Here is a 22067-nt window from a genome sequence, read left to right on the forward strand (position 1 = left end):
GATACCATAATGATTAGCATAATATACATTCCAGGAGGTGTGAAAATTAGCTTCATACTGTATGTTCGTTAAAGACTAACTGCAATCTCGCAATAGGCCAAGCTGCTGTTTTAGTTGGCTGGTCAATCTGGGGGAAGGATAGCTCAGTGGTTTGAGCATTGGCCTGCTAAACCCAGGGTTGTGAGCTCAATCCTTGAGGGGGCCACTTAGGGATCTGGGGCAAAATCAGTACTTGGTCCTGCTAGTGAAGGCAGAGAGCTGGACTCAATGACCTTTCAGGGTTCCTTCCAGTTCTATGAGATAGATATATCTCCATATATTAAAAGTGCAGTGGAAAATAAGACTTGCTTTTGAGTTTTCTCATTAAAAACCCTCCCGTGGCTTGGCTTCTCTTAGGTTCCACTTACGGAAGCTGTGGATCCAGTGGATTTGGAAGATTACCTTATTACACATCCACTTACAATGGATTCCGGACCTTTGAGGGACTTGCTTGAATTTCCTCCAGATGATATCGAAGTTGTGTACAGTCCTCGAGAATGTAGGACTCTTGTGTCAGCTGTACCTGAAGAGAGGTAAGGTGCAGAAAACTGCAGGCCTGACCTGCAAACACATGTATCTTTTCACATGGAAGTGGACCCCATTGAGTTCAAAGGAACTGCTTGGGGTATAAGTGTTTGTGAGGTGGGGGGCAAATTTTTCTTTTGTAATAACTTCCTCCATGTGCATGAAAAAGATTGTACTTTAATATAGTATGAAGTGAAAAGTCAGTGTGTCATTAGAAAAATCAAGTTTTTTTTATTTGAAGAGATTGTCTTATTCTTTTACAGTGAAATGGACCCTCATGTGAGGGATTGTGTAAGAAGTTACACAGAAGATTGGGCAATTGTGAACAGAAAGTAAGTTACAATGTGATATTTATCATTTTGATTTAAGGTCCTGATCTTTCAAGGTGGATTCTGGTATGAGCAAACTGAATAATAACTGCAGACCTACATTTTCAGAAGTGACTAGGATTTTGGGTGCCTCTCCATATTTGGCTTCCTAAACCAAGTGAAATGGATGCTCAACATGTTCTGAAAATCAGGCCCTTCTAAGGTATCTGATGTTCCATGCCCAGAATCTGAAGCACCAGAAATCCCTTAGTCGCTTTTGAAAATTTAGGCCACTGTCATCAGTGATAACTTCCTTTAGGTATTGGACGGTAGGAAAAAATTAGGGAATATAAACATGTAGGTGAAATCTCTCTCTTTCTCTCTCGGCATCAGTTTCTTACAAAAAGAAAATAGGTTTAGTGTACACTTTTGGTGGGTGAGCATCTCTGTAGTAAAGGTGTCTAAAGTAATAATCGTGTTCTCAAAGAGGTTTTGCGGTTGTACATTACTTTAAAAATGCTCAGTAATATTTAAACTCTACCAACATTTACAGAATGCTTTGACTTAACTGTTGAGAGCCTGTGCATAAGTTGATTAATTTATGCAAATCAATAGGAAAATGTCTGGGTAGGTTTCTTTTAAAACTCTGTGTTTTGAATGACTGAAGTTCTGGCGACTATAAACGACTCGTGGCCAAGGAGCAAGTGATCCATTTGATGCTACATCACCTGAAAATGAAACTACTATAGCTGCTGCTATGTCCTTGTGGCAGCTGCTACAGTTCACTGAATTTAATATTGTCCCAAGCACCACTCTAGGGGATGCTGAAGACTTGCATTTCAGGGATAGCATAACCTAATAAAAACAAGGTCTGTAATTCTTAAAAAAAAAAAAAAAAAAAGGAGGGGGGCTCTATTAACTCACAGTGTTTGTAAGCAAATTGTCTAGTCTCCGCCATATACTGGGGCAGCATAACCCACATAGCCAGCAGACACGCATCACTACATTTAACAAAGGTTTTCACTTATTCCAAATGCGCATGTCTAAATGATGCCCTCCCCTATATGGGTGCACCAGAGAGGTAAAGAGTGCAAGGAGTACTACTCTGCATATCCAGCCACTCATACAGGGAGCAAGCAAGTCTGACTCCCAGCAGTGGGTGTGTAGAATAGACATAGCCCCTGGAGGTTAGTAGCATAAAATTAGGTGTGTCTGTCTGGGGTGAGGATGAGGCTTGGCTCTCACTCCCATCCTGTGGACCAAGGTGGCTGCCCTGAGGAAAGCGCTCCCTCTACAGATTAGCATGCCGAGTGCCCAAGAGACATTGTGTCTTTCAAAGGCATAACGTCTCCAACCTCTGGCATGGAAGTGGTGGGCCTCCTCCCCCTCCTCGGCACAACTCAGTCTTGCTAGAGGCATCACTGTGCCCTTTGAGACCAGCAGTAGCACAGACAAAATTACCCTCCCAGATTGTGGTTCAGCTGATGCATACTAGCCACCAACTGCTGGAGGTAACATCTCTCCTCCCCCCTCCAGACTCCCCCCCCCCCCCCAAACCCCTGCAGAGGGTATGATCTATAGCCAGAGCAAAGTGGTGGGGGGGCCTTGGAAGGTGGCCAGCTGCCCACATTAAGGGCCTGATCCTACAAGTGTGGAGCAGCTCCTGGAAGTGCTGAGTGCACCCAGTTCCCCTTAGCAGTTGAGGATGCTCTGCACCTCCAGGAACTGATAGGAATCTTGCAGATTGACCCCTCAGTGTAGTCTCTACAGTGCAGACGAAACACTGGTGGGAGACAGTGGGTGTCTTGCCTGAATAAGGACTGCAGGGTTGTGTGTGAAGCAGAAGAGTCTGACTGCTTAATTGGGAAGGACCGAGTTTGTCGCTTGCTCTATGGGTTGTCAGGGTTGTGACTGCAGCAGGGGCAGCTTGCTGTACATGAAGAGGGGCAGTAGCAGACTTGTTCGTAAGCAGTCCCTTCAGGTCCGTGGTTAGAGTGGCATTGACTAGCTTTGGTTGGAGCTAAATCCAGCCCTTCTTAGCTAGATTAGAAGGATGCTATAAAAAGGGGCTTCTGACATGTCTCCCCTCTGATCCTGCAGAACATAACTGGGGAGAAATCCCTTATTCCAATATCTTTGTTTGCAGTTCTCTGTGCCCAGCGCATTTAGTGGGCACTTGGTTCTCTTGAGTGAGTGCTCTAATTGTGCTGGAAATAGTAAACCCATTTTCTCTAATTGTCTGAGAAAACAATAGGTTTTCCTAATGCTGACCTTTGCAATAATTTGCTACCCTACCCTGGAGGCACTATCCTAGAAAGCATTGAATGAAGCTATGATTAAAACAAATTTTACTTTTATCAGCTAAGCAGTGATTGAAATGTAATACTTTTGAGTCTTTGCTTTGCACATTCAGATAATCCGGATAAAACACTGTGTAGCTGACTGATAAATCGTAAGAGTACCAGGGCCTGTTTTATTCAAATTTCATTGGAATTTGAGGTCACGTAGCATATTACTCAGCACTTCACAGGATCAGACCTGAATTTGGCTCATAGCTTTCAAGATATCCATGTTTTCCCTAGCCTGGTTATCTGTGAACCCCAAAGGCTGTTTCATCTCCACACTCTTAGCCAGTTTAACCCACTCCACCTTTAGGTCCAGCTTTACAATCACCATATTTTCCACCCAGGTTACTTGGGCCTACATAGGATTTCCTTTCAAAGCTAGTCAGTACTGTTTTGTATGTTAATGGAATCATATTGGTGTGGAGTGACATGAATCATTCCCAGTCCAGTGCAGAGCAAGAAGTGACTGAGAACGGGAAATAAACCTGGATCTTCCACACAGCAGCACACATAATTACAAACGTACTGTTAAGGATGACAACAAATATTTCTGGGAGTGATTTATAATTTAAAATGGTGCTGTGATAATACTGTATATGCTCGATTATGCTTATTCGGGGATGGGGTTGAGAAGGATAAAAATTACTTGAAATATTCTGTTTTAAATAGATATCACAAACTGGGAACCGGATTTAATCCCAACACATTAGATAAACAGAAAGAGAGGCAAAAAGGGCTCCCCAAACAGATCTTCGAGTCGGATGAGGCTCCAGATGGCAACAGTTACCAGGATGAACAAGTAATGTGCCTTAAAACCTTGCCACGTAAAAGCTACTTGATAGCCATGTTTTAAAAATACGACTCCTTCCCTGTTGCATTATTAATTACATTTAATTTGTTAAATCTCAGGATGACCTTAAAAGGCGTTCAATGTCAATAGATGATACTCCACGGGGCAGCTGGGCATGCAGTATTTTTGATCTGAAGAACTCCCTTCCTGATGCTCTTCTTCCAAACCTACTTGACCGAACCCCAAATGAGGAAATCGACCATCAAAATGATGACCAGAGGAAGTCAAACAGACACAAGGAGCTTTTTGCATTGCATCCAGCACCAGATGAGGTATTTTGAGTGAACGTGGAGTGAACTAGTCTAGAAAGAAAACATAGGGAATAAGGGGAATGTGGAACAAAGTCAAATTACCATGGATTTAAAGTACTAAGGAAATAAGATCATCTCAATTTAATTTCCATAAAACTGTATTCCAATTTGCCTGAAGTAGCGTATGTTTTGAGCACGTGAACTAGCCAAGGATATTACTTTCCAAAGACCCTTTTTCTTTATAGATCTCCAGTCCCCTATTATGTAGATACCCTAAATTAAATCCCTTAGCTCTTATTTATAGTCACAGTGAATGCAACATGCAGTTAAATCTTGAGGATTAAATTGTTACTTATGTCTTAGAAGAAAAGAAATCTGAACCTGGATTAGCTTTTTAATGATACGATTGGAGTGTAGCAATGACCCGTGTGTAAATGACTGCTTCTGTGACAAATTCCAGGAGGAGCCTATTGAACGGCTTTGTGTCCCAGAAGTACCCAAAGAACATTTTGGTCAGAGACTTCTTGTGAAGTGTTTGTCTCTTAAGTAAGTATTATTTTAATATAGGGTCAGATTTAGCTGTTATACCAGTGTTTACCGGGAGTAACTCCATTGGTTACCCCTTACTTAAAGGGACACAGTTCAGATTGTTCTTAGGCTTAAAAAGGCATGTATTGTATTGTCATTAGTTGTGCAACATTATGGAACTCACATCAGCCAATTTTATGTGTCAAACCTTTGTGGTAAGTGTATGAAACAGAAAACACTCATGTTTCCCTGGCTCACTGTACATCCATTGTAGACAAATCTGTGGATGTGCCCTAACACCTATCATGAGCCCACACATGCTCGATTTGTTACATTGGGCCTTGGAGTAAGTCAGGCATTTTGTTTTTTGCCCTGTAGCAAAGGTTGTTTTATTTATTTATTTTTTTAAATAATCATACTGAAAACATTGCTGCAGATTTTTAAGATAAGGCTTTACAGTGTGAGACAACTGGCAGGGTTATGTGAAGGTTTAGGCTCAACAACCTTGACTTGTGGCACTTTAAGAGCTAAGTCTTTATACACTTAGCAAGCTTTAACTGGAGGAATAGAAACCTGTTAAACAAGTTTAATGAAGTGAAGCTCCTGAATATAGGGTTACCTGCAGCTGGATCATTGCCTATAACTCTTCTCTAATAACACAAGGTAAAATTTTACTGTTATTCCCTTAGAGAAATAAAGTACAAAACTGATTTTCCACACTGCTGTATTCAGATTCTGTGTCCTCAGTTAGGTCAAGCCTTCTTGTTAGAGAGCTCAAGTTAGACTACATTGACCCTCATAACTGAGACATATGTGGGACTTACCTCCTGCAGGTAAAACACTTTGGGACCTGATATAGCCTTAGAGATGAGCTGATATTTCAGCCTTTTATTTTACTGTGTGATGTCATGAGCTAGAACAACATAATATGCCGTAGCAGTTAAGCTACTTCTCCAAAAATAGCTGTATTTAGTGGAAATAAGTTAGTGGAAATGCTGCTGTCTGATACAGGAATCCAGATTGCTGCTTATCTACTAAAATATGCCTTTGCTCTTGGGACCATTCGTTCATTTCAAAAGTATATACCCCAGGAATCAGACAGGTTCTGAAATGGCACACTGGGTCTAACTAGAGAAGTGAACAATTACACAACAGTAACTGACTTGAACAATCATTTGCTCTGTTCCCTTACCAATTATTTTTCACATATTTGTGTTGTGAATACTCAACTGCCTTGACTGCATGGCCATAAAGCAAAGTCATAACTTTGAATAGTGGCATCAAACTTGTCATTGGAATGAATATAATTTCATCAATGGAGTATCATGACATCTCTGATGAAAGATGGACACTTGATTATTATTCACACCCTCGATTATTTGCACTTTGTTAGACTCTTTAATCCAGGGATTTCAAAGATGCTATCAAATATAATAATATAATATATATAATATAATACCATCTGTAATAATAGATGGTATATATTACATATTATATATTTACAAATATAAACTACCATAAGGTAGGTGCTATTTTCCCCTATTTTACAGATGGGAGGTTATCAGCCCAGAGAAATTGACTTGTCCAAGACCACATGTTCAGTCAGAGCTGGATCTGGGAATAAGAGATCTAGGTGGCAAATTCTCATGGAAGAAAAAAATTCAGATGCCAAGCATTTTAAAAAAAAATTGATGCAAATCCTTAGAAAAATTGTTTTTAGTTTTCTAACCAGCCATAGAGCCAGTCAGGAAATTTAGCCAAAAATGTTTCCATTGAAAATTGGAAACTTTTTCAGATGAAAATGGTTGTGAGTAAGAAATTCTACCAATTCTAGGTTAGCTGTTCTGAGTCCCAGTCTCCTGCTCCAACCACTAGACACACAGCAGCCCCTCCATATATCTTTTGAAAAAATTATCTTTTGATAATACGCAAGCATGACAAGAAAAGCTATACAAAGAATGAGTGATAGATTAATTTCTGTTTGAAAATTTTCCCCAGCATGAAAGAGATCCCAACGGAGCCTGATTCTTTTTACAGGCCCATGTGTTCAACCAAAGACAGAATTTGACTCTAAAGCATCCATCTTTACTGTGCAAGCAATAGATGATTGGACTATTTTTGTGTGTTTTTTGCAGGCAGGCTGGGAGGGCCAGGTGGGTTATTTCCTGGGACGGGCACAATTCTTGTCTGTGCTGATTAGAAGGGATTATGTTTGAAAGTGAGTCTCAAACATCAAACCTCTGGTATGCTGTGATACCAATAAATAAAAGTCTTTGAGCTGATTTCATACTTTGAAACAAAGTCAGCATTCGGTCTGATCACACACTGCAGAAATGCAAACCAAAAGGCAAGCATTGCAAACAATACATTGAGCCAAATAGGAGCCAACAAATAAGCCAGCCCTGCTTCCCTCTATCTAAAAGGTAAAGGATAATTAGACTGTCCATACAGCTCCATGTGGTACCTCTACTCTGCTATATTTAGTCTTTTGAGAATATTCCTCTTTGGTAATATACAGCCCTGTTCCAGAATGTCCTTCTAATGAAGAGTGAGCCTCGTTCCTTTGATTTTTATCCGTGTAATTATCTATTTTTGCTGTATATAGAAACATGCACTTAACATTTAAAAAAAAAAAAGATTTCTGTTTACGTAGTTGTCAACAGTAATTGGAAACCAAAACACAGAAACCAAACCCCAAGACCTTACTTCTAACAGTTCCTCTTTCAGGAAAGTCAGGGACACTTCCTGATAACTAGTGTTGGTAAGTGACAGTGTCACTTTCAAAATAGCTTGACATTGTCAATGAGCCGTTTTGATTATGTCTAGGTGTACTGGTGTACAGTGAATTCTCATCACAGAAGCTAAGGTTCCTCCATTTCCATTGGTCCAGCTATATCAGTTAATCATTGCTTTTCTTCGAGGAAGCCAATAGACTGCTTTCCTTTGCTTCCAATAGTACCAGTAGAAGATAACCAAATACATACCTTGAGTTTAGGATTCTGATCCTACACCACTGCAAATCAACGAGACCAGGATCAGCCCCTGGAATTCTTCCCGTATCTCCTGGGAAAGAAGAAATAGTCTAGTTTTCATTGCCTGCTGACAGCTGTTTCAGATGCCACTTGTGTATCTTTTCCTGAAATGCCAACTGTGGAAGAGAGAGAGAGACCCCTGACAAAAAAGGGTACTATTAAGTTTCATATATCCAGTAGTCAGACTGAGCTAATGTTGGCATGAGTGGCTGCAGAATTTGTTTTCATGTGAAAGAATTCTGTAAGAAGATTCTGGTCCTTTTTGGGTAGGTCTCCACAGCAAAGAAAAACCCGCGGCTTGCGCTGTGGAGCTGTTTCATTGCAGTGTAGACTTCCGGGCCCTGGCTGGAGCTTGGGCTCTAGGACCCTGCAAGATTTTTGGTTTTGAGTCAAACCCGAGTCAAATCAATTTATTTATTTGTCTTTTCCCTTAAAGATTTGAAATTGAAATTGAACCCATTTTTGCAAGTTTGGCTTTGTACGATGTTAAAGAAAAGAAAAAGGTATGTAGTTATTATTTTTTACTTACACGGTGACATGTTTGTGTATGGGCATTAAAGATGTGTCCAAAGAACTTACGGTTGAAGGCCTTGATCCTGCAAATACTTCCTACCATGAAGCCAATGGGACTACTTATGATAGGAAGTATGACATCCAGTAGTAAAGTATAGGTTTCAGTTGCACTACTCACGTATTTAAACATGTACATTTTGCAGGCTCAGAATCCAAGTTAAGGTATTACAGAAATTTCAAAAAGGTGCATTCTCTCTGTCTTTAGTGACACATCAGTTCAAACATACATGATTTTCTAAAAATATGCAGGCAACTTAAATCTGAATACCTGTAAAGGGACACTGTCAGCTAGTTTCAGGTTCAAAATGTATGAATGGAAAACTTAAACTAAAAAATGATTTTTTTAAAAATAAAGATTTTTTTTTTTAAACCTTTTTATTTTATTTTTTGAGTGATTCAAACATTGCCCTGGCATGTTGTCAATCCAAATAACATTTTGCTAGTGCATGAGAATAGGAAACTGACTAGAAACAAAACTGACCGGTCTGTTTTTGTAGTTCAAGTTGAGTGAAATGCAAAGTGAATGGAGTGTAAGTAGTGAGAAGTAAGCTAGATTTTGAAAATTCTTTTGGTTTTCATAATCCAAGATATTGTTAGTAACCAAGGTAAAGATATTTTTAAAAAGAAAGTATATGTCTTATTTTGACACTGTCCCTTCAATGCTTGAATGTCTCAAATAGTCTTTTAAATGTGAGTAGGTCGACTTTGTGAACTTGGCTTAATTTTTCAGTCACATTTCACAGGCCAGTTTTGATCACCTTATCATTTCAGTCATTTTCTTACATGTGGTATGTTCTTGAAGTGGCTTTAGTGACCTCTGCTGTTGATAATGGCATGTTACTCCTTTTGGCATTGGAATCTTACTACAGTCACTAGTATTTGGTGTCTCTGTGGAATGTTTCAATGTATTAAGGTTACTCAGCCCCGTGCCATGCTATTTTTGTGTTTCAGCCTAGCCTGGGGAAACTACTCTTATAGATAATTTCCTTCTCCGACACTTTGAAACTGTTGTAATAGTTAATGAAGGGATCTGAACCATGTTTGAGAGAGGGACAGTAGGTTTTATAAATAACTTACGTTCTTTTCTTTTTGCTTTCCTCTTCCCCCTATTGTCTGCCTTTATGAAACTGATTATTTTGGACTTCAGACAGTATGGATTGGTAGTGTTGTTTGCTAAATAAGTGATATCAACAGGGGCCATTGTGCAGTCTTTTTCAGAAATGTTTTCAAATGGCAGGGGGTGTTCCTGAAGAGTTCACTATAAAGTGTAACAAACATCTAGAGCTAGCTAACATCTCCCTTAGATTTCAGAGAACTTCTACTTTGATTTAAACTCTGAACAAATGAAAGGAATGCTGCGTCCTCATGTCCCACCTGCTGCCATTACCACTCTGGCCAGATCAGCCATCTTTTCTATTACTTATCCCTCTCAGGATGTCTTTCTGGTAATAAAGGTAAGAAGTGTGTGTGTGTGTGTGTGTGTGTGTGTGTGTGTGTGTGATGTCATTGTTCCTTGTTTATTTTAAATAAAAAACTAGGACCTGTAGACCACACAGACCTGTGACTCAAATGTATTGAGGCAAATTTTGTCCCTTGGTGATGGTCATGGGGTATTCCCATTTCAAATGATCTTTTTATGTTAAACATTTTTATATCAGACACTCTCCAATGGAGAAGTAGGCTGGTTTTAATATTGAAAACCCTAGAAAACAGCCTCGTGCATAGCTGCTTTTTAGGGACTGCTATTTTCTGTGAACGGAAACAGTTTGATGGAGCGTTAAAATGATAGAGAAGCTACTGGGTAAAATTTAAAAAAAGATGCATATGAACCTAAGTACCATATTCAAAAGTGACCTAGGGCCAGATTTTCAAAGATATTTAGGCACCTAAAGATGTAGATAGGCACCTAGGAGCGTTTTCAAAACCATCTTATCAGGAAACTCCCACTGAAGTTCTACTGAGCCGCAGATACCTAGATACTTAGGCATTGCTGCACTTGGTGTTGCAATGCCTAACTGATTTCAGAGCCTAAATCTCATTTTGAAAAGTGGGAGCCTTGGACACTTGGGAGCCTAAATCCCATTGACAATTAAATAGAATTTTTTAACTGTGACCTAAGTATGTAGTGTGCCGATAATGTTGCATTTCATCCCACGATTCTATTTCTATTTTTTGCCTAGTTAGTGTATCATTTTAACAGTTTCTCCTTTCACACACAGTTGAAAGGGGAGAGTTTCCTTAAATAGACTTCAAAGTTATCATGCACAGAGGCTTCAGTATTCTAAAAAGTATTGTGATTTGGTATTGAGTGTATATTTGAGATGCTAATGCATTTCATTCATAGTTACTTATACAATGAAACAGCATATATGTTAATGAATACATCCTAATATGCTGTCCATAGCAGACTTTACAAAAGCAAATATAAGATGCAAAAAACTAAAATGGCAAACAAATTGAAACAACCATGGTGGTTGATACACAATATCACTAGTGCCCAGGGAAAGCTAGATCAAAGTACTTGTCTCTAATCCTCTTATCTTTAAATAGCAAATGTTTTGAAACCTTTCCCTCACTGCTGTTCCTCAGGGAAATGTATCTCCGACCATTACGCAAAAAACCCCAAAACAAAACAAAAAAACCCCTCCTATTTCTAGTTTACGGAACTTTTTCCGTAAGCTCAGAGTTGCGTCCGTCGGGTTTACGTAACTTGGGGAGCATCTGTATAGGGCTCTATCTTCAAACCTGGCCAGTAAGTGAAAGAACAATATATGTCATGTAAGATATCTAAGTACCAGATCTGTGAGCATGATCAAGTAGATAAATATCTAAATTATATACATTGCACCTACTTTTTATTGGCACCCGCAAAATTGTGGGCCCCTGGAGGGAGGCTGGGATAAAGCCAGGTGGAAAATTAGACCCATAAAATGTAGTGTTGGTAACTTCAGGAATAAGGGGTGTGAAGATAAAGAACATTATTCCTCCTCTCATTTGGCTAGAAGAACACCCCAATGGGAGGGACATTCGTCCCCTAGCTGGCTGAAATTGGGAATTGAATAAATTCTCTACCTCAATCCCAGCATGAATTCTTCCCCAGTGGAGAAAAGGGAATGTGACACGCCCTTTCTATTTGCAGCCATTGGTTACATCACCCTATAGCAAGCTATGTTTTAAAAATTGATTCTGAATGTACGCACAGATAGATTAAGCTTTTGGAAGTAAGTTAATATGGTGGCTCAGTCAAAATTGTCCCAAGAAAGATCAAGGAGTTTGGTAGCTTAGGTCATATTCTGATCCCAGATTTGCCACACATGTCATTGCATATCTTGTAAAATCAGGGTCTGCATTTGTACAGTAGCTGATTTTTACAAGATGAGAGGCAGAGATATACACCATGTAACTGAGATCAGGATCTAGCCAGAAGAGCTTGTGATTGCACACAAGGGCTTGTAAACCCAGTGAGGTAAGCACAGCTAGTAGCCATTTATTTAACAGTGGTATTTTGATTTTTATCATGTGATAATAGTAAATAAGCTAGAAAAATAGCTTGCCTTGTCAGTTGAATTTTCACATAGGTGTTAGCTTTGTTATGTATTATGACAGGGGTCGGCAACCTTTCAGAAGTGATGTGCCAAGCCTTCATTTATTCACTCTAATTTAAGGTTTCACGTGCCAGTAATACATTTTAACATTTTTAGAAGGTCTCTTTCTATAAGTCTATAATATATAACTAAATTATTGTTGTAGGTAAAGTAAATAAGGTTTTTAAAATGTTTAAGAAGCTTCATTTAAAATTAAATTAAAATGCAGAGCCCCCCGGACCGGTGGCCAGGACCCGGGTAGTGTGAGTGCCACTGAAAATCAGCTCACGTGCCGCCTTCGGCACGCGTGCCATAGGTTGCCTACCCCTGTATTATGAAATCGCTAGCTATGCATCTGAACATTTCTAACTAACCATCCTAGCTAATCTGGGCATGCAAAGGATGTTGGTAAATATTCTTCTTTATTATTTGTATTATGGTACCACCTAGAAGCCCTGGTCATGGGCCAGGCCTCATTGTGCTAGGCGCTGTACAAACACAGAACAAAAAGATGCCCCCATAGAGCTTACAGTCTAAGTAATGGCAAGTATGCAATGCTTAGCTTGTGAAGGCAGGGATGCTTTTTTAAACCAATTGTTATGTCCCCACCTGTCTTCACTGCTCATTTGTGTGATCCACCGGTTTTGTCTCATCTCCTATATTTCAGGCTCTTTGGGCAGGGACAGTAATTTTCTATACCTTTGTACTGGGCCTTGCATAATGGGACACCAGTCTGGTTGAGAACTTTAGGTGCTACTGCGATATAGATAAAATAACATTGAGAAGAACCAAATTCAGAAGACTCATGAAGTAAGAATCTGACACTTAACTCTTTAAAAGCCCTTGGCAATTGGCTAAACTTTCAGAAGGCTGTAATTTGCACCTTCATTTTTGCACTTGCAGTTGAATTGTGGGTGAAAGTTGGTTTACTCACACTTCCGACTATCTGGCCAAGGAGCATGTTCTTTGATTTACACCTACAGTTAAATTTGCAGGTGCAAAAGGGAAACAAGCTTCAGCTCTTTTGAATATCTAGTCTTCTGAACATGTCTAAGCTACATAGAATGTTCAATTAATTTACCATTCTCTGATAAATACATGTCCCTGTCCTCACTAACACCCCTTGTTTCTTCACAGCTGGAAAAAGTATTACAGCAGGGGGATATTGGCGAATGCGCAGAGCCCTATATGATTTTTAAAGAAGCTGATGCGGCAAAGGTAAGCATTTTTGGAAGTTTAGAGGCAATGTTGGCACTGATACTTCCGAAGATATTGAAGTTTAATCATTCATACTTTAATTAAATGTATTGACCTTATTTCCCTTTACTGTGGGTTTGTCCCGGTTCCTGCTATTCCTGTTATTAAAACAATACCTTTAACTAGGAATCTTGTCAAATTCTAAAAGGGAATTATAAAATAATCCCAGTATCACAGCTGCTGGGGAGTTCCCCTGCTAGCGTTTGAATTGTGGTGCTTTTACAACCTGTTTTCTTAAAATGTTTTCCTCTCTTCTGATGTTGTGTGGAAGATCCACCCACACATTGGGGGGAAACTGACTATCATGAAACAAACTGTAATCCCACTGCTCCTGTTGTGTGTACAAAGTAGCCAAATGAACAAAAAGAGACAATGTATATTTTTGTCTCTAATATTTTTTTAGTTATGTGTAATGAAGCGCACCAAAAGGTTTGGCCTCTTGGGCCACACTTCTAGTGAATTCCTACCTTTCCTCCCTTGCTTCCCCCCTGTACAACCAGATTCTTTACTGTGGAAACCCTAGCTGCAGTGCAGAAGACTTGGAACTGCAGTTTTCATAGCTCAGAAGAATACCATAATTTTTAATGAACTCTGAGCTGTTAAAGTGGTGGTTGTGCAAGCCTGGATATGGTAAATTACTGTGGATCAGAGGCTAGAAGGGAGTGCATTGATTTTGTTGGCTTTCAGGAACAGACAGGAATAATACTAGTAGCATCTAAGAGACAACTTGTGCTGTGGCATTTCTTTGATCTTTTCCTTTGTAGGTTACTCCAAGATCAGCAATGGCTATAGAATGGGAAATCTCCATTTTATCTTTAGAAGAGCTACAGTTTAGATCTGTAAAACTTTACGCAAGCTCAGTCAGTTTTTGTACAATTTAATTTAAAAAAAATGATTTCACAGCCATTTTAAGAAAGACCCCTCCTGATCTAATGGAATATAGAATGAGGTGGTGCATGGCATCTTCTCCTGCTTATCATTTAATTTACTTCTGATTTCCTGAATGAGCGTTGCAGATGAAGTGAAAAGCAAAAGGAAATGGTGAAGCCTGGATGCACCATAAATGGATGTTCTGCCTGCATGTGATCCTCAAATCTGTCACCATACATTTTCCAAGAGCTAAGACTGCAAACCTGTGGTTGCTAACTAAATTCTACTTCAGTTCTGCCTGCCTAAAATTCCTTCATAGTTCCAGATGGCAAAGTTGATATTCACTTTCTCTTTTGGACTCTTATGCAATGATGCTCCCTAAGCGTTCAGATACCATGGTGATGGGTGCATTTCTGTGATGAGTGAAGTGTCCCCGCATGTATATTGTATTTTGGAATCAGTTAGACAGGTGCTTTGGGAATTTTGGGCAAGAGGTGTTTGGAAGGCCTCGTTGCAGCAAGGTACCTAAGCACATGTCTAATTTGAATCATGTGAGGATTTCCATGGAAGTCGAAGGACTATGCATGTGGTTAAAGTCATGCCTTGATGAATTGGGACCTGCATGTTAAAGGCACAGGACTGGGAGACAGGAAGCCTGAATTCTATTTTGGGCTCTACCACAGACTTTATATGACTGTGGGCAAGCCCCTTTAATCGCTTTCTGCCTCAGTTTCCCCATGTGTAAAATGTGGATAAAGACAGTGACCTCCTTTGTAAAGCACTGATGAAAAATGCTATATAAAAGATAGATGGTATTATTATTATTTTAGGGTTTTATGCTGCTCCTTTCACCATAGTATCACCTCATAAAATCAGTAGCAATAATGAAATCCCTAGTGGACTTCCTGGAGTATAATTTAGCTGCCTTGTGAGGGCAGAGGGCCAAGTGATTTGAACTGGCAGTTTCTGGAAGCTTAGGAACATTAAATCAACTGCTCCTTTAGACCATCACTGCTCTACAGAATGGGAGTGTTCTGAGGTTAAATTCCTTACTGTTTGTAAAGCACTTGGGAATACTCGGATAGACAGTGCTACGGAAGTGCAAAGTATTATTATTATCATTATTTATTTATTATACTAGAGATTGGTGTAAAAATAATTGTTGTTATTTTGCATGGACAAAGCACTCAGAAACGTTTTTGATAAACAGAGGCTGGCTTCCCCTTCCTTTTTTTTTTTAATCAGTTGGAATTAATGTTTTGTTTGCAGAATAAGGAGAAACTGGAAAAGTTGAAAAGCCAAGCAGAACAGTTTTGCCAAAGACTAGGCAAATATCGAATGCCTTTTGCCTGGACAGCCATTCATTTAATGAACATAGTCAGCAGTGCTGGAAGTTTGGAGAGAGATTCCACAGAAGTAGAAATTGGCACAGGAGGTACAGTATATCCTGCATTTTCATAAGGGAATATTTGCCTGAGCTAAATCCCATTGAAGTCAATAAGAGTCTTTCTATTGACTTCAATGGGCTTTAGATCAGGCCCTATATCCACTGCTCTTTCCTTTTATGAGCTTGTTTCCACCGCCTCCCCTCCCCCCCGCCTTTGTAACAGTCCTGGAAAAGGGTTGAAATAAAAAGGACAAGGCTCTGGTAACAAATAGGTTTATCTTTCAAGAATTTTACAAGCAAACCATCTGTTATATGCTATTTATATCCAGGCTGCTAAGACTGAAGAGCGTTGTAGGCTGATGAACATTTTCCAAAGGAGTGGATTAATCTTTGTGAACCACACAGCTCATCTGAAACTGCTCTTCAGCATCCCCAAAACTGCCAACTTCATCATCTTTCAGCACAAGAGAAATACATAAATCTCCACACAATAAAGACTTTTATAATAGCAATAAGGCACTGGGGTGAGGTTGCTATGAAAGGAGCAGAGGTATTCAGCTGTGCTTCATAGCTTCCTGATGCCTCAGGAGTGTGATTGTCTTAGCATAACCACCTCTTCTATCATGCTTATTGCATAATTTTTGAATGCAGCAGTTATCTTCTTGTGTAGAAAATCTGCTTGAAACAAATGTAGTTCTCTTTGTTTTTCTTCATTTTGTTTTAGAACGCAAAGGATCTTGGTCAGAGAGACGGAATTCCAGTATTGTTGGAAGGCGTTCATTAGAAAGGACAACCAGTGGAGATGAAACTTGCAACCTTACTAGCTTTAGACCAGCTACTCTTACGGTGACAAACTTCTTTAAACAGGTACTGTATGAGCCATGGTCATTGTGGTGTTTCCCATGACACAGTATGATTTGGTTCATCCTCCCGGTGAGGTCAGAGTAGAGCTGAGTGGATAATTCATAATCCACTGATTGAATTTAGCCTTGCTTTCCCATTCAAACAAATTGTGTTTGAGCAGCATCTGATTTCATTTATTTTACTGGAAGTTTAGTCTACAGACACATTTTTGCAAACAGTTTGTCGTGATCTGTGGATTCTTTTTGAGAAGTTCATTGTGAATAATTGATTTATGAAATTTGAGCTGTGTCAGTTTGTTCTGAGTGGACCCTTCGGTCACATGGCAATGTCACTGTTCCCTGACTGGATCAGTGTAACTCATAGAAACGGGTTTCCTCTGAGAATATTAGTTCATTCTTCTCCAGTGTTCTCTAATAAACATTTAAAATTCACTGTTTTCATGAACATTCCTGCAGTATACCGGTTTGCTCGAATAATCACAGAAGAAAACACAAAGCAGCCAGTGAGAATTCATTATTTTTATTTGAATGAATATGTGCCAAAGGATATTTGATGTATTTGATCTACTCTCGGCCATGAACTGTAGCATAACTTTTACCATGGTGGTTGCATCATCAGCTCACACATAATGACCTGAGTTCTTAGAGTGCCCTCAACTTCTGTTCAAACAACCCCATTCAATTCAATGGGTAATTTGCCATTGATTTCAATAGAAGCAAGACCATGCTCTGCAGTGGGAGATGAGAATGGCCAGCAGCTCTTGGGATACTCTCAGCATTTGGAGGTCAGATCCCCTGGTGGAACAAATCCTTTCTGATACTGTGGTGCTGATGTCAGCTCTCCTCAGCTGAGGCTCTGGATTTCCCTGAGGAACAGCAGTGGGGGAAAGGTTTCAAAACATTTGGTATTTAAAGATAAGAGGATGGTAAGGGAGGCTGGACTATTTTTTTAATGGAAGCTATTTTGTTTTCAATTAAGTAATGTATGAGGTAATTATTATTTGCCCCTCTCTTAATTCCCATATGTACTAGCGGCGGAGGTAACTACTCTTGACCTAAAACTATATGCTTTCATTTCCCAATTTTCTTTAACGCAGTGCCTTGTTAGAAAAAAGAATTGTTATTTGAGAATCTACTTTCTATCCTGTGACGTCATGTAATAGTGCATAATGTCTATTTATGAAATAAAAATGGTATTTTCAGGACCAGTTCATTCACCACTAGGAAACTATTAAGATGTGAAAAGAGTAACTTTATCTATAGAAAAACTATTTACGCTCTAGTTTTCCTGAAACATGGGGCCTAGATTACGCTCATTGAAATCAGAGGGCCTGATTCTGTACTTGCATATGCTGGGGTAAATCAAGAAACTCCACTGAAGTCAGTGCACTTACAGTGGCAGAAAACCAGTGTAAATGAAAGGAGAATCCAGCCCTATAGGATTTGGGCTTCCATAGGTGGTACCATTGGGGCGTTGGTGAAACACTCAGTGGTAGAGCTTGTTGAAAAAAGAGGAGGTAACTTTTGCCAAAATGTTCACAAAAATGTAATCCCTTTTTCTGGTCAAAATTTGAAATGTTGATGAGATTATTGAAATTGTGAATTTCCAAAATGTTCTGGCAGCTCTTCTCAGTAGCATACCTGCTCTCTTGCTGCAGTTCATGTCTTTTCACCAAATTAGTAATGAATACAGGTGGTTGAAAATGGAAAAATCAGTTTTTTGAAAAAATTTAGAAGGTTTTTCCATTTCAGAGGATTTGAAACAAAATACTTTTAAAATTTGTTTGAAGTTTTTTTAGAAAACTTTTTTTTAATCATTTTCTAAATTTTGATCCTTCCGAACCTCTTCCCCTGTCCTTTTTTTGTTTTTGGCCAAGTGCAATAAAATAATGTTCAGGGTGGTATTAGGATGTTTTTTGCTGCTCTGGAAAATGTCCTCAATTTTTGAAGCATTACTGAGTGGCAAAAGGAACGGTGAAATTGTAACTCTGCCACTCTAACTTCTCCCAAGCCAAAGCTGAGGAAGTTTTGATGAGTTACAAAGTGGCAAAAGGAAAAAAAGGAAAAGGACAAAGTGGAACTCCTCTCCCTGCTCTCTCTCAACCCACCCCAAAATCCTAGACATCATTAATTCTATTGTGTTCATTGGAAAAAAGGGGCAGAGGGAAGAAGGGGGAGGAAATCCTTTGAAATTTCATAATTTGAAAATTCAATTTTCTGTTTTGATGAAAATAGGAAAAAAAAAAATTTTGGGGGCGGAGGGAGAGAAGATTTCTGAAAAAGGCTATCTTTATTTTTAAAAGTTTACAGTAAATTTCATCCAGTTCCCATAATGAAGGGCCCATGATATTAACATAACCTGTTAATGTTCTCACCATCTTCTTCCAAGAAAGTATGTTTTAGAGTGAGGTGCAGGAAGGCGAGAGGTGATTTTTTTTTTTTAATTGCATTCTTATGTAGGCACTGTATTAAACATTTTTTTCTCTTTAACAATAGGAAGGGGATCGCTTGAGTGATGAAGATTTGTACAAGTTCCTTGCAGATATGAGAAGACCATCTTCCGTTTTACGGAGGTTGAGACCCATTACAGGTATTTAACTATCTTGAGGGAAAGAAACCTTTTTGGATTGTATATTATAAGATTGCTTGTCTGTCCCTCATAACTCCCACCTGATTCATCCACTCCTATCCCCTTACTCATTCTCTGTTGCCCATCTGTGCCCCCCAACCCTTTATTTCAGTGTTTACAAATGCATTTGCTTCAGGACTGAGGCATCGTAGGATCTATGTGTATCTTCTAGATGGGAAAATCCTACTATTGTAAACCATATCATTGGCAGTTCAGGATAGTTCCTGATTGTATATTTATTATGCAGTCTAGTATTTCAAGTGCCAAGTGATGGGTGTCTAGATGTTTCCCTTAGTAAATTATTTCACAGGCTAATAGACCTTTCTTTCAGGATATTTTTCAGACGTGAAAGGCAAGTATATTTACCCTTCTCCACTCTAGAAAACAGCATTAATATGCACACTGAATTTGTATTTTTCTTTCAATTATTGTAATAAAAATATTTTTTTTTCTATAGCTCAGCTGAAGATAGACATATCTCCAGCCCCAGAGAATCCTCATTACTGTCTAACTCCAGAATTGCTGCAAGTCAAACTTTACCCAGATAGCAGAGTTAGACCTACAAGAGAGATACTGGAGTTTCCTGCTAGGGATGTGTATATTCCAAATACTACTTATAGGTAAGATTTTGAAATATATTTTAATCCCCATAAGATCAGCAGGTCCAGACCTTCCACACTTATCATGTGATTTGCTGCAAAACTTGCCATAGCATCAGATTCCCTGTGCCAAAGACATCATAAAGAGTCAGATTCTTATGGCAAAAAATAAACAGCTGTAGAACAGTTCTTTGCAGAACCTAGTAGACCTAGCTGCATATAACTCAGCAATTTGTGGGCTTTCTTACAGTCTGAGCGAGCTTTCTTCATTTTTAGTCTGTATGAGGTTTGCTTGAGTTTCGGTTACAAACAAACCCAAAACCTCAAAGGAAATTTCAGTTGCAACCTCACATGTTTCATGTGGTTTTGCGTTAAAATCATAATTACTTCAGCACAGTCCCAACATGAAACCATAAACCTGAGCTGTCTTTCAGTTACATAATGAAACTCAAATCCAGATGAGTTTTACAACTGTGTCAGTAAATCGGGGCTATGGTATCCGTGAACAAGGGGTTAATTTCAGCACATCTTTTCCCTCCTTTTGCTCATGTGTCATGGGGAGGTGCTGTAAGAGTAACATTAATGGCTATTAGCCAGGATGGGTAAGTAATGGTGACCCTAGCCTCTGTTTGTCAGAGGGTGGAGATGGATGGCAGGAGAGAGATCACTTGATCATTACCTGTTAGGTTCACTCCCTCTGGGGTACCTGGCATTGGCCACTGTCGGTAGACAGGATACTGGGCTAGATGGACCTTTGGTCTGACCCAGTACGGCCTTTCTTATGTTCTTATGTTGGAAGGCAGAAGGGAGAGAATGCCTTTTGGGAAGATAGGGTCACATGCTCAGGGGCCATAGGATTGGGTTGGACCTAGAGATGATCAAAATTTTTTCTTGTAAACATTTTTTCGATGCAAAATGTCTTTGACTGTATGAAAATTTTAGTAGAAAAAATTCCTATAATTTGAAAAGCTATTTTTAATTGAAAAAAATGTTTAGAAGAAAAAATTTCCACCAGCTTTAGGTTCAACCCAGCCCTTTGATGTGTCAACAGAACTACATAGTGCATTGCCGGTTTATCATTCAAAATACTGCACCAGAACAAAACACAAAATGTTGTGTGTTCAGTTTTCAGTATTTTGGTTTCCCTATCATTTTTCTCTCATACTCCTCCTCTACCCACTTTTTGGTGGGGGTGAAAAAAGGAGAAAGAACATTTATCTCCTGTGAAAAATAAAAATAAAAGAAAATCCACCAAAAAATTGGAAAAGATAAATTTAAATAATTTTCTGCAAGAATTTTTATTATTACTGTTTTTGACCAACCATAACTCCCCTCCAAGCTGGAGGACAGATTTGCTGTCTTTACTTTCAGACCATCTTAACTTATTTTGCTTTTTTCTTATAAACATTAACCCTTGAAGAGAATACATTACTGACTGAGACTGTCCTTTTCTGCTGAGTCATTTCACCAGTTCACATCTCTGCATTACATTTTAGTATAAACATTTCATAGATCTCTAATAACTGCTTAAATATAGTCACAGTAAATATTTTGTTGACCTGTTCATAGCACTTCAGTACATATTCAGGTATAAATCCTATGGATAGTCAAACGATTAAGCGCATTAAAAATCAATTACCTGCATTGAAATTATACTAATGTCCTACAGATCATGTGGAACATCAGCATTTCACATTACAAGACTAAAACGTTTTTTTGTTCCTTGTAGTATGTATATAACAAACATTTTTATTACCAGCTACCCATTTAAACTGTTTCTGAAAGTATATTCTTTAGCTACTTCATTTATTGTACTTATGTGGTCCCCCATTACCATAGTATCTGAGCATCTCGCAATCTTTAATGGATTTATCCTCCCTATACCCCTGTTGGGTAGGGACATGCTGTTTTTATGAGGAAGAGAGGCTGGGTTCTTCTGGGGGAGCCAGTCCTTCTCTGCCCTTCCAAATTACTTCATTCTTCTCCTAGCTGACCATCCTGATCTGCCCTGTCTCCCCTTCGTAATCATTTCCATCCCTTGCCTCATGCTGGAAGGCTGCAGTCATTGGGCAGCTGTGGGCCGGGCATAACTGGCCTGGCTCCAGGACCCAGCTGTTAGCTCAAAGCCTGGCCATTAGGAGTGGGTGATGGGCTGCTTACTCATGAGTCTTACTTTCAGAGACTGGGGATGGGGGAGGAAGCTGATGAGGTGGGGAAGGGCTCGTTTTGCAGCTGTGATAGAGGGGAAAGGAGACGGAGGCAGTGAAAGTAGGGAGATGAAAACCCATCTCACATTCTTCATCATAGAACACTAAGGGTCAGATGTTGGGGTTCTAAAACATCAGACTCTACCTGTCAGTCAAGACCCTCTCTCCTGCTAGAGGATTTTTACCAAGGATTTGAACTCTTGGGCTCTTTCGCTAGAAG

The 22067-nt window shown here is 39.3% G+C and overlaps 1 protein-coding gene across 4 annotated transcripts in view; it reads left to right on the forward strand.

Annotated features, from left to right (window-relative positions):
* The first annotated feature begins 402 nt into the window (after positions 1–402).
* Positions 403–22067, forward strand: part of LOC113407184 (dedicator of cytokinesis protein 7) — a 108508-nt gene continuing 86843 nt past the window's right edge. For all 4 annotated transcript variants that reach the window (XM_026655310.1, XM_026655311.1, XM_026655312.1 and 1 more), the window contains exons 1-12: positions 403–572; positions 828–896; positions 3887–4016; positions 4127–4339; positions 4779–4864; positions 8315–8381; positions 9756–9905; positions 13173–13253; positions 15432–15597; positions 16274–16416; positions 18909–19002; positions 19499–19661. In XM_026655310.1, coding sequence (XP_026511095.1) covers positions 463–572; positions 828–896; positions 3887–4016; positions 4127–4339; positions 4779–4864; positions 8315–8381; positions 9756–9905; positions 13173–13253; positions 15432–15597; positions 16274–16416; positions 18909–19002; positions 19499–19661 — 1472 coding nt within the window. In that variant the 5' untranslated portion in view covers positions 403–462. The remainder of the gene's footprint in view (positions 573–827; positions 897–3886; positions 4017–4126; positions 4340–4778; positions 4865–8314; positions 8382–9755; positions 9906–13172; positions 13254–15431; positions 15598–16273; positions 16417–18908; positions 19003–19498; positions 19662–22067) is intronic.

Source organism: Terrapene carolina, unplaced genomic scaffold, assembly GCF_002925995.2.
Source record: "Terrapene carolina triunguis isolate 2854851 unplaced genomic scaffold, T_m_triunguis-2.0 Scaffold210, whole genome shotgun sequence".
In the NCBI taxonomy this organism is placed as follows: domain Eukaryota; kingdom Metazoa; phylum Chordata; order Testudines; family Emydidae; genus Terrapene; species Terrapene triunguis.